This window comes from Salvelinus namaycush, chromosome 5, assembly GCF_016432855.1.
Source record: "Salvelinus namaycush isolate Seneca chromosome 5, SaNama_1.0, whole genome shotgun sequence".
Taxonomy (NCBI): Eukaryota; Metazoa; Chordata; class Actinopteri; order Salmoniformes; family Salmonidae; genus Salvelinus; species Salvelinus namaycush.
This window is the reverse complement of record NC_052311.1, coordinates 70,533,812-70,546,616: the sequence shown is the minus strand read 5'-3', so window position 1 is coordinate 70,546,616 and position 12,805 is coordinate 70,533,812. Positions and strand designations below refer to the sequence as shown.

At 46.0% G+C, this 12,805-nt stretch overlaps 1 protein-coding gene across 2 annotated transcripts; it reads left to right on the top strand.

Annotated features, from left to right (window-relative positions):
- The first annotated feature begins 2,911 nt into the window (after nucleotides 1-2,911).
- On the top strand, nucleotides 2,912-8,860 carry LOC120048848. Of its 2 annotated transcripts, none has more exons than XM_038995135.1 (6): nucleotides 2,912-2,935; nucleotides 3,183-3,332; nucleotides 3,882-7,522; nucleotides 7,811-8,032; nucleotides 8,349-8,436; nucleotides 8,611-8,860. In XM_038995135.1, exons 3-4 carry the CDS (start codon nucleotides 3,886-3,888, stop codon nucleotides 7,825-7,827), a joined length of 3,654 nt encoding a protein of 1,217 aa, XP_038851063.1. In that variant the 5' UTR covers nucleotides 2,912-2,935; nucleotides 3,183-3,332; nucleotides 3,882-3,885; the 3' UTR covers nucleotides 7,828-8,032; nucleotides 8,349-8,436; nucleotides 8,611-8,860. The 2 variants fall into 2 exon arrangements, with proteins under 2 accessions (XP_038851063.1, XP_038851062.1); XM_038995134.1 differs by having other exon boundaries at nucleotides 3,183-3,457.
- The last annotated feature ends 3,945 nt before the right edge of the window (nucleotides 8,861-12,805 follow it).

Genomic DNA, 12,805 nt, shown 5'->3' with positions numbered 1-12,805 from the left:
TCCACTATGGGGAAAATGTATGGTGGAAAAACAATTGGAACCATTTCCCTGTTTGACTACTAGGTTTTATGGGGATTTTGACTCATTACTGTGGCACTCTATAGGGCTCCGGCCAAAAGAAGTGCACTATATTGGAAATAGGGTGCTATTTCAGACACAAGCATAGATATGATGCATTATGATGTGACCGTAGAAATAGAATCACTAGAAAGGATAGAGCCTCTGACCATGGCAATTTGACTGGTAAACTGAACTGTACACCTGACATGATGTTCTGGTGATTCTATTTCTATGCATATGATGCATTATGATGTGACAATGAGTGTTGGGTTAATGGTGCTTTCAAGGCAAGTGATCTTGGTCAAATCATGACTTCCATGTTCTTTAGGTCGGAAAGTTGGAGCTCTAAAAAGATGCCAGAGTTTCCGACTTTATTTAATTCAATTCTTAGTAATTTTTTTGTGATATCCAATTGGTAGTTACGATCTAGTCTCATCGCTGCAACTTCCCAACGGGCTCGGGAAAGGTAAAGGTCGAGTCAGGAGTCCTCCGAAACATGACACGCCAAGCCGCGCTGCTTCTGACTTGGAAATCCAAGTTGGATGACTGTTGAAAACAATTTTTCCCTGTCGGAGTTAGTTTTTTACCCCGATTGTCTTGAACGCACTGAAGTCGGAAGTCAGAGAGTTCCCAGTTGTTTTCAACACGGCTAAAGGCGACACAGTAGGTGACATCCAAACATGACTTTGTGCTGTCTTTCAGGTGTCAGAGGTCAGTGGGAATGACCTCACCCTCATAGACCTGGATGACCCCATCAATGACGGTGATGTTATGAAGGAAGACAGGTAAGTGATTTACACTAATGACACATTTGTGACTGGTTACAGGATCACATAGGCCTACAAATACAGATTCTGTAGTAGGTCAAAGGTCCTATGGAGAGGTAGGCCCAGAGCCATGTATTTAGAGAGATGGGACATCTATCTGCATTATGTTGCATTTACATCAATATGTATACATTATATGACACAGTATAATCAAAGATATCCATATGAGAGCTGGCTCCCCATGTGCAATATTGACATTTTAAACAATAATATGTAACTGAACATCTATTTTATAATTGACTTATTGGGTAAATGAAAGGCTCAAAGGCGCTAACATGGAGTCCTTTCTAAAAGTTTGCCAAATTCTCTAAATACTGTATATAACTCTGGATAGGCCGAGTCATCTCAGAGTATTGGAACCATATAATTCGAGTGATTCTATTCTAATTCTAGAATGATTCATTCTAATTCTATAATTGGAACACATCCTCACACTCACATTATAGCACATTATAGTGACCTTAGAGAGATTCCTTTTTCTGTATCTAGATCTGATAAAGATCACAGAGAGGTTGAGAGACAGACCACGTTGGAAGAGGCTGTTCTAGAGACAGATATCCAAACTCTGTCACTAGAGGCTGAAGGAGAGATTGAGATGCAGGAGGCTGATCTGAAGACAGATGGCACGTCTCAGTCACAGGAGGTTGAAGGAGAGAGTGAGTTGGACGAGGCCGTTGTCATCCCATCTCAGTCACAGAAGGTTGAAGGAGAGATTGAGTTGGACGATGCTGTTGCCATCCCACCTCAGTCACAGAAGGTTGAAGGAGAGAGTGAGTTGGACGAGGCCGTTGCCATCCCATCTCAGTCACAGGAGGTTGAAGGAGAGATTGAGTTGGACGAGGCCGTTGTCATCCCACCTCAGTCACAGAAGGTTGAAGGAGTGGGTGAGTTGGACGAGGCCGTTGCCATCCCATCTCAGTCACAGGAGGTTGAAGGAGAGAGTGAGTTGGACGAGGCCGTTGTCATCCCACCTCAGTCACAGAAGGTTGAAGGAGTGGGTGAGTTGGACGAGGCCGTTGCCATCCCATCTCAGTCACAGGAGGTTGAAGGAGAGAGTGAGTTGGACCAGGCCGTTTTCATCCCATCTCAGTCACAGAAGGTATGATGTATTGTGTTTTGTGTTTTAATGACGCATTGAAGATTAAAATGACAAATGAATTTTCAAAGCTTGAGCTAGTAAAGGTCTTCTAATCTAGGAGGCCAAAGGTGAGAGTGAGTTGAAGCAGGTTGATCTGAAGACAGCCACATCAACTCTGACACTGGAGGTCGAAGGAGAGAGTGTGATGCAGGAGAGTGATGATCTACAAACAGCCGGGACATCTCAATCCCAGGAGACTGAACAAGTGGCAAAGGTAAATGCTTCCAGATAACAGTGTGTGTGTACATTTCTGTTTGTGCATGCAGACAGTAGTTCGTAAACAGACATTGCATTAACAGTGCTATGGCGAATTTGATTGAATTCCAGCCTAAGTCTGCTTTCTGTCGTCCCCATCAGGCTGCAGTGGTGACCTTCACTAGCGTGACCCGCAAGGCTGCAGCCTCCCAGACCAGCCTCACCCTCAGCAGGGGAAAGAGAAGCTACCCAGACCTACACACCTTTGTGCAGGACATGAAGGATGGGTAAGTTTCTCTTTGGCTTCCCCATGCATCCCCTAGATATGTTCCCTATTAGAGCCTTGGTCAACAATAGTTCAGTATTTAAGGAATAGGGGCCATTTGGGACGCACCCATAGGGACAATCTCAATTGCATACTCCTCACGTCCTCTCTTCTCGCCTCCTTCTCAAAACCCATTGGATGAGAAAGCCCTCCCTTTTGACCTTCTCGTCCAATGGGTTTTGAGAAGGAGGTGATGAGTCTCGGGCAAATACAAGGGACTCAACTGACCAAATGACCAATCAGGGATGTTTGGATGTGGCCTAGTTCCGTAGAGGTCCATCCATAACGTAATCTAAGAGAATAGAGGTAATGTCATGTAGTTTAATTGTGTACCTTTATTTATTTACTTTTCAGCCATTGGAATCTGCTGAGTGAGAATATGCGTGCCGGGTGAGTTATAGTCACTTCTAAAGTAGTTCATGTTGGTAAGATGGACCAAACATTCCAAACTCTTATTGGTGGAAATCGTGCAGGACCTTTAATTCAGAGGTTCCCAAACTTTTTCCCTCAGGCCCCCCTTTCCAGCATTTTGGAACATCCTGAACCACTGCTTTAATTGACTAGCTTGAGTAAACACATGGTGCAGCAGTGCAGCTCCGTTAACAAACTAACTCTGTATGGTCTTTTAACATTTCAGATGAGCAGACATGAGTTTAGTGCCAGGTGCATGGATATCACAAATTGGGTGATGGAGTCTACATCCACTGTGGTTATTCCCGCCCTTGACCTCACCATGCAGATAGAGCTCTCTGATTCGTCAAGCTCTTCTGGATCAGGAAGTACTGAGGCAAGAGAAGTGACTTCTCTTGGCCGCAGCGTCAGATTCAGCTTTAGTGGAGGACCCAGTAGGCGCACCAGTTCTAGAACCACTTGCAGCACACGAACTCCCACCCCTTTCCCCTCCTCTCATAGGTACCTAACCCTATCCCCTCCTCTCATAGGTACTTACCCCTATCATCTTCTCTCATAGGTACCTACCCCTATCCCCTCCTCTCATAGGTACCTACCCCTATCCCCTCCTCTCACAGGTACCTACCCCTAGCCCCTCTTTTCACAGGTACCTACCCCTAGCCCCTCCTTTCACAGGTACCTACCCCTATCCCCTCCTCTCACAGTTACTTACCCCTTTCCCCTCCTCTCATAGGTACTTACCCCTTTCCCCTCCTCTTCTTGTAGGTCTTTCTAAAAAACATTATTCCCATGTCCCTTGTTATAAGTACAAATATCCATTCCAGATCCACTTAGTGAGAAATACTACTTAGATACTTCCAAATTCTTGGATCATATTTTGTATTTTGTTACCATGTACTATTCATTTCTGTTGTGCATTCTGCAGGTCCATGACTTCCTTGCTGAGTGAGGATGAAGAGCGATATGTCTCCTCACCTGAGGGTGGTGATAGAGAGATGAGACACAGACCCCACTCAGCACCACTGAGATCTGTGTTTGGAATCTCTGAGGATTCTGTCTTCAACATGGTCCAGAGCGGCCAGTCGCAGAGTGACATCGTACTGTCGTCCAGTTGGAGTAGACGGGAGAAATACAGACCTGTCAAAATACCAACGGACACCAGGTTTATGATGGGTATTGTAGAGTTGGTTATGAACCTTCTCAACTCCAGATTGGCTGAGCTAATGCGAAGTCTCAGTCAGGGAACTCTAGGTCCGCTGTCTGGTAGTTACTCAGCAAGTCAGCAGTTTGCCCAAGAGATGCTAAGCATGGTGTCTGCTAAGATGTATTCCCATGCCATAGAGCATATTGCGCATGGCCACAAGTCTCCCCTTGAGTTAGAGAGGGACCTTGAGGCCATATTGGGTCCTCTGGCTGGACAGGTTATAGTCATCATCATAGATAGCATCTTCAAGGCTAAAGCCAACGGAGGAAACAAGGGGCGAGCGACCAGCCCCTTGACCTATTTTCTCACTGCCATTTCGGCAGAAGTACAAAGCCTAGTTGTTCAGAGATCGGCTAGTAGACCGTCCACCAGACTGTCCAACAACGACCCACTGCTGAACATTTCCAAGTCAAAGGTCTTAAGATCAGTTCTGCTCAAAATGGCAGAACTCTTTGGTCAAGGTCCAAGTGAAACCTGTCTAGTTCCACTAGTCCAGAGTCAGTCCGACAACTCTATTTGCGACTGGACTCTGAATGCAGGCACCATTCATCCAAGTCAATTTCTGTCCAACAACAGAATGACAGAAGTGTCATCCGATGTTGTGGATCTTGTACTTGAGGTTTTTGGGATAACAGGATTTTTGGATAGCAGGAGCCCGTCAAGGCCACAGAGTGCCTGCTCCTACAACTCAGCTAGTGGAGCAATAGACATGAGAGCTCTTGCTGGGGACTTGGTCAGACAGGTGTCTGTCAAACTCAGACCCTTTGTCTCTGAGAGTCAACTCTCCACCATGTCCATGACAGATCTGTCATCATCTATTTCTGACTCCACCTTGAAGCAGTTGTGTTGTAGCTCTGCTGTTGCTGCAGCAACTGTCTGTCAAGCAATCAAAACGGAGCTCGAGAGCCAGAGACCTACCAACCTGTCAGCCAGAGACCTACTATCGTCTCTGGTAGAGACCATTGAGGACATGGATATCTCTGACGTCCTCCAGGGCCCGTCGGCCATTTTGGAGGAGGCTGCTATGATAAAGCACCCAGAGATGTCCACCTCGATAATATACAGGTCTTTGCTTCTCGACTCATCTCTCGCCTCCTCTAACATGGTCACTGAGAGCATTATCTTCAACAGTCCACGCCCATCAGAGGAGAATGTGAGTATTCAGAAGGTGCTCCCTTGTGATAAAGTTGACATCCTCCATGGTCAACCAGTGGAGGAGTATATCATCAAAGCTGAACAATGCATCACTCAGGTTATTCAGGATGCAGCTGTGACATATACTGGCGTGCTGGATAAAACCGACACTTGTGGGAAACTGTCGGAAGTTCTGTCTGTCTGTGTTTCCGCGGAGAATATTGAGGAAGCATCCTCTGATCTATTTGGTGGAATTATTTCCGACCTGCATGAGGTATTTGAGGTCAATAAGGCCTCCATGCGTACGAAATCAGGTCGCAAAATGTTCTGGGTGGAAGTGAGTTCAGGTTCCCAGAAGATTTATACCAAAACCCTGGACAAACTGAGGAAGCTTTTCACCTCTCACCTTCTCACTGAGGGAAAAAATACTCCTGTGCAAATTGAGCTCTATGACACTGGACTACTTGTAACTGAGACCACTGTGGAGGTATCTCCTGTACAGAAGACAGACAGTAATACCTCTTCTATGTCCTCAGCCTCAGCCCACCAGTTCACCCTCGACACCTGCACTAAAGGGGTCATCAAACAGGTGATCTCGGTGCTGAGGTTGGAGACTTCAAAGGAAGACCGCTTCGCTTCCGTTGGGGAGAACACGTCAAATGCGTCCTTCGACTTCAACCAGAAGTTGGACACGATCATTTCGAAATTGGAGGACCTCAGCATTTCGAGTGACGTGGCGTCAGCTGAGATTGCCACGCTCACGCGATCTCGTAGTGCAGCCAGCAGAACCTCTAACATTTCCATCCAGAGCTTTCACAGTGCTGAGTTCCGAGCTAAGGCCAAACAGATTGTGCGTGAGGCCATTCTCAGAGCTGCTAGCGAAGCCAACTGTTCTTTGCCACAGAGCATGCCTAGCATCACCTTCTCACACCATGTGGTTTCTACAACTGAAGATATATTGAATATGGTCATGCAAGACCTTGAAAGTGTATCCCAGTACACAGTGGAGGACGCAGACTTCTTCCCACTAGGAGAGAAAAAGCTGCAGTCCCAACTCAATCCCAGAGTTGTCTTTGACAACTCATTTTTTGCTGCTCAAATCATGTACCACAGAGTAAAGGATAGACTGAACGTCTTTTTGTCTTTTCCACCCGTGTCAGTCACCACAGCTAAAGATGTGCTGGACTCCACCCCTGTGGAGACACTCAGATGCTCGAAGTCCCCTGACACTGCTCTTGTTAAGGACAGGAGCCGCCCTCCGTCTGTGAGAAATGAGAAGCCATTTTCAAAAGTCAGTTTGACTAAAAGGTTTAAAGCCCTTGTGTCTTCGAGTGGCTCCTCCACAGACCACCATGTAATTGACACATGCAGTGAGGATGTCAGTCTGCCCACCAGGAGTATGTCAGTTGTGAGCGACACCAGTTTGAAGAGAGCCTCTCCTCTCCATGGTAGTGGATTGAGTGAAAGTTGTGAACCTCTTGTGGCTCTACAAGACGGAACAGTGGCAGTCAGCCAAGAAGGCTTTAGCAAAACTGCAAAGAAGACGCTCAGCTTGATCCTAAATGTGATCAAGTGCAGATTGGCCAACTCTGAGAGTTCATCTGTTGGGCAGAATGCAAGTGAGGAGTGTCTGATAGCCACTAATATGTTAGACTCTCTACTGGAGAGCCTTGACCTGTTGCCTGACATGAGCGCTGCCGATGAGATCACAAGGACAGAATGCCATACCTCTAACGCAATGGACAAGACAGGTTCACAGTCAGCGCTTGTGAGCCAACAAGAAATGAACATATCTGACACCGGTATCATAGTGAAAACTATAATGGACACATTGAAGGCAGATGACCCAGAATTGACTTCAGCAGAAGAAAATCTGGATAGGCTTCTGTCAATTGAAGCCCTTCAAGATGCGTCTGGCAACCTGATCGCAAAGGTCCATGGTCTCATTCAGGAGATAACCATAAGCCGCCAGCTTCAATCCATGACTGGCCACAGAAGCCTCTCTCAACCAGCGCTGCCAAAGCCAGCACTGAGGAAGCTGTCAAAGGACGATGCGTCAGAGCTCGTTTACAGCTTTGCCCACACTTCTGTTAGCAGACTCCTGGGGCAGTGTTTGGGTAGGCCTATGCCACCCACTGCTGACAGGGTTTTGGATCAGGTCATCAAGTTGATGACAAACATGGTGATGGACAGTCTGACTGATCTGTCCAAGTCTGCAATGGAGGGTGGTAAGTGAAAGTTCCTATTTTCATCTGCATAGGACTTCATTGTAACATGATGCTCAATACATTGCGTTTTATGATGTGAACTTTGCTGGATGCGTCCAAAATGGCACCTTCCATGTTTAGTGCACTACTTTTGACCCGAGCCAGACCCTATGGGCCCTGTTCAAAAGTAGTGCACTATAAAGGGAAGAGAATGTCTTTTGGAACGCAGTGACTGCTTTCCATTGTTGCGTCCTCTTCTCCCAGTTATTGTACCCAGGTCAGTCACACCAGCTTGCTCTTCTTACTTAGACACCAGCAATGTGTAGTCTTTTCCCCTCTGGTGACATCACTCATGGCGTTGTGGCTGACCTTAATGCTACTGAGGAATTCCCTGCCAGGGGCCTTAGCCCGGCTGATGTAAAGGCTGACGGCATGGCCCGCCTTCCCTCTGCCAGAGGGGAAAAGACTAAGAAGAACAGGAAGTGGCGCTTCCTACCCAAAATTGGCAAGATTCCAAAGATCAGGATGAAGGTAGGGGGCTCTGGGGCTGAAATGTACCCTACAGATTCACTACACCCCTATTGTCTCTCAGCATTAGAACAATGCTGTTGTCATTGTCTTTAGGAGGTTGAGTGAGGCCGCTGTAATACAATCCTAATACACACGGGAGAGAGTCAATGTCTGTGTCCCAAATGGCACCCTATTCCCTATATAGTGCACTACTTTTGACCAGAGCTCTATGGGCCCTTGTCAAAAGTAGTGCCTTACGTAGCCAATAGGGTGCCTTTTGGGATGCATACCATATATTTTACACAGGCTCAGTTGTCCTGATGTGTTTTGTCAACAGCTGTTCAAGACAAAAGGGGAACCGAAGAGCCACCCTGAACAGGATGCGCTGCCTACCAAACGTCTCAGAGAGACTCATATTTCACAGAGTAAGTGATAAGCATCGATAATGTCATATTGATGTATCACCCTATGGCCAGCTTGTTAAAACAGTGACTACAGATACAGGTGGACAGACAGGCAGACAGACAGACGGATAGACAGGCAGACGGACAGACAAACACACACGTTCATTTTCTGATTATGAAATATTCTTATCACAGATGCTGAGTGTGAGGTTCCAGAGGTTCCATCCACTTCCCCACCCAAGGAGGACCTGACAACCACACTGGCCCCTGCTCCCCAGGAGTGCCAGTCCCGTAAACGCCCTCTCTTAGTCAGGGTGTTACGAGCTATCTCCAGAGCCGTCTCCAAACCATTCAGAGGAGCTTTTGGGAAGAAGAATTAGCCAAATGCCTGATTTTATTACTATTTTAATCAGAGCCTTTATTTAATAAAACATTACTGCATTGATTTCTGTCTATAGTAGTCTTACTGTTTGTGCAAGATAATGGTAAAGTACTTCAAACCACATAGTCAAACGTATTTATAGTGAAGCACTTCATATATGTTTTATTTTATTTATCCTTCATTTAACTAGGCAAGTCAGTTAAGAACAAATTATTATTTACAATGACGGCCTACCCCGGCAGAACCTGGATGGATAAGATGAACAGAGAACACTTTGTAACACTTTCTATGAAGCCCATATCTATAATGCATACACTCAAGTTTACTCATCATTGGGAAAGGTAGGCCAAACGTCCTTTACTCATCATTGGGAAAGGAAGGCCAAACGGCCTTTACTCATCATTGGGAAAGGTAGGCCAAACGTCCTTTACTTATCATTGGGAAAGGTAGGCCAAACGGCCTTTACTTATCATTGGGAAAGGTAGGCCAAACATCCTTTACTTATCATTGGGAAAGGTAGGCCAAACGGCCTTTACTCATCATTGGGAAAGGTAGGCCAAACGTCCTTTACTTATCATTGGGAAAGGTAGGCCAAACGGCCTTTACTCATCACTAGGAAAGGTAGGCCAAACGTCCTTTACTTATCATTGGGAAAGGTAGGCCAAACGTCCTTTACTCATCATTGGGAAAGGTAGGCCAAACGGTCTTTACTTATCATTGGGAAAGGTAGGCCAAACGGTCTTTACTTATCATTGGGAAAGGTAGGCCAAACGGTCTTTACTTATCATTGGGAAAGGTAGGCCAAACGGTCTTTACTCATCATTGGGAAAGGTAGGCCAAACGGTCTTTACTTATCATTGGGAAAGGTAGGCCAAACGTCCTTTACTCATCATTGGGAAAGGTAGGCCAAACGTCCTTTACTCATCATTGGGAAAGGTAGGCCAAGCGGTCTTTACTCATCATTGGGAAAGGTAGGATGTGTTCTGGACACATCCTTTCTGTGCTCCAGCAATTTAAGAACAGATGCCTCCTTCCATCAGCCGTATGCACCTTGTTCAGTATCTGTCACTTTACAGTACTGTAGTTCATGATCTGGTTCTACTTACTTTATGACATTCCTCCTCGTTCTTATAGGCTGGAGTAGGCTTAGTCTCAAAATAAGACCGGTTTAAAATAGTTTTAGCCTGTTAAAGCAGGGTTTCCCAAACCTTTCTTTTTCAAGGTGAAGTGGGAGATTCGGACAGAGCTAAAGGACGTCCATTTTTTTTGCACTGATCACAGACGTGGTCAAGTGTAAATATGACTTCTTACATGAGCCTGACAGTGCATCTCACGAAAGACTGAACACTATCTCAGGCTAACATAGTTTGGAAAGCAATTGGCTATTGCTTCAAAGAGAAGACAATGAAAAGACTAATCTGTCTTTTAGTTATCAAAATTCTCAACTTAATTGAGCGAACAGTATTTTTGCCATTGGCTATATCCTCGGTGAGTGTGCATATTCACTTTCTTTATCCCTGAGTCAGTGCCACTTGAAAGTCATATTGAACAAGATTCTGCTAATCTCTATAGTCATATAAAGTGTAGTAGAATTGCATGATAAAAAATATTTTAACAAGGGAAAAAAAAAATCCTGTAAAGAGAAACATATCTGACATAGCCTAGCCTAGCCTTACTCCACCACGCGCTGCATTGAACAGCCGTTTTTTTGCGAACAGTGATTGAGTTATATTATTAGCCTAAATGATGACTATCCAATTTACTAATCACATTAGCAATAGTCAGCTATCTTACTAAAGTCTGTAAATGTGAAGATGCATTGAATGCTTTATAGGGCTGTCAGTTATGTCGATGACTGTGTACACACCACACGTCAATCACCGACACCGGAAGTCCCATGACCGTCACAGCCCTAGTTGTATGCTTGAGTTTGTTCAAGAGAGGCTTTGACGCCAGATTTGAGCAGATCTTGCTTTAGTTTTCCTCAGCCTGTGTTTTGTTTCTCTCTCCTTTTCCTGTTAGATGGTGATGCTGCTTCTCTCCAGAGGAGCCAACATTAATGCTTTTGACAAGAAGGACCGCCGAGCAATCCACTGGGCTGCTTACATGGGTAATGAGTTGACCACACATATACATTCTGACTAATGTCCTTATCCCAGTGAGTGAATGAAGTGGCTGTGTGTTAGACTCACAGCTCAGCTGTATGGTCCACCTCTAGTGTGTTATTATGTCAGAATGATGGACTGAGTATGTTGATAAGATGTAGGTTTTCAATTGTACTAACACGATGTAGGTATTGCTAATGGTGCTGTGTACCACTGTAAACTAACCTCTCTCTCCCGCTATATCTCTGCCTATCTCTCTGTCTCTCTCCATCTGTCTGTCTCTCTCTCCATCTCTGTTTCTCTCTTTGTCTCTCTTTTCCCCCCCATAGGGCACATTGAGGTGGTGAAACTGCTGGCCTCTCATGGATCAGAGGTGTCCTGTAAAGACAAGAGGGCCTACACCCCTCTCCACTCTGCAGCGGCATGATCAGCATGGTCAAGTACCTCCTGGACCTTGGGGTGGATGTGAGTCAATGCATACATACACCTCCCCACATTCAACTGTGTAGTCACTGTTCAATTACAACTCCACGAAAAGACAGAGCTCTAGTGTGTTCGAGAATGATTTCCTTCAAGTAATGAAGAGATGGAGGTTGGATCAGTGGGTTGGGACCAGTGGGTTGGGACCAGTGGGTTGGGACAAGTGTGTTGGGACCAGTGTGTTGGGACCAGGGGGTTTTCATAACCAAGTAATGAAGAGATGGAGGTTGGGCCAGGGGGTTGGGACCAGGGGGTTGGGACCAGTGGGTTGGGACAAGTGTGTTGGGACCAGTGTGTTGGGACCAGTGTGTTGGGACCAGGGGGTTGGGACCAGGGGGTTGGGACCAGGTGGTTGGGACCAGGGGGTTGGGACCAGTGTGTTGGGACCAGGGGGTTGGGACCAGGGGGTTGGGACCAGTGTGTTGGGACCAGGGGGTTTTCATAACCAAGTAATGAAGAGATGGAGATTGGATCCAGAGGGTTGGATCCAGGAGGTTGGAGCCAGTGGGTTGGGACCCAGTGTGTCGGGACACAGTGTGTTGGGTCAGGGGTTTTTCCTAACCAAGTGACCTGATCAGGAATGTATTGTCTCTCTCTCTATCAACATGTTAAATGTGCAACCAGAGGAAAAGAAACTCTGGACCACCTTTACTCCATATTCAAAGATGCATACAAAGCTCTCCCTCGCTCTCCATTTGGCTAATCTGACCATATTTCTATCCTCCGGATTCCTGCTTACAAGCAACAATTAAAGCAGGAAGCACCAGTGACTAGTTCAATAAAAAAGTGGTCAGATGAGGCAGATGCTAAACTACAGGACTGTTTTGCTAGCACAGACTGGAATATTTTCCGGGATTCTTCCGATGGCATTGAGGATTACACCACATCAGTCACTGGCTTCATCAATAAGTGCATCGATGACGTCATCCCCACAGTGACTATACGTACATAACCCAACCAGAAGTCATGGATTACAGGCAAAATCCAACCTTAGCTAAAAGGGTAGAGCTGCCGCTTTCAAGGAGCGGGACTCTAACCTGGAAGCTTATAAGAAATCCCGCTATGCCCTCCGACGAACCATCAACCAGGCAAAGCATCAATACAGGACAAAGATCACATCATACTACACCAGCTCCGATGCTGGTCGGATGTGGCAGGGCTTGCAAACTATTACAGACTACAAAGGGAAGCACAGCCGAGAGCAGCCCAGTGACACGAGCCTACCAGACGAGCTAAATTATTTATATGCTCGCTTCGAAGCAAGTAACACTGTAACATGCATGAGAGCACCAGCTGTTCCGGACTACTGTGTGATCACATTCTCCGCAGCTGATGTGAGTAAGACCTTTAAACAGGTCAACATTCACAAGGCCACAGGGCCAGACGGATTACCAGGATGTGTACCCGAGCATGCGCTGACCAA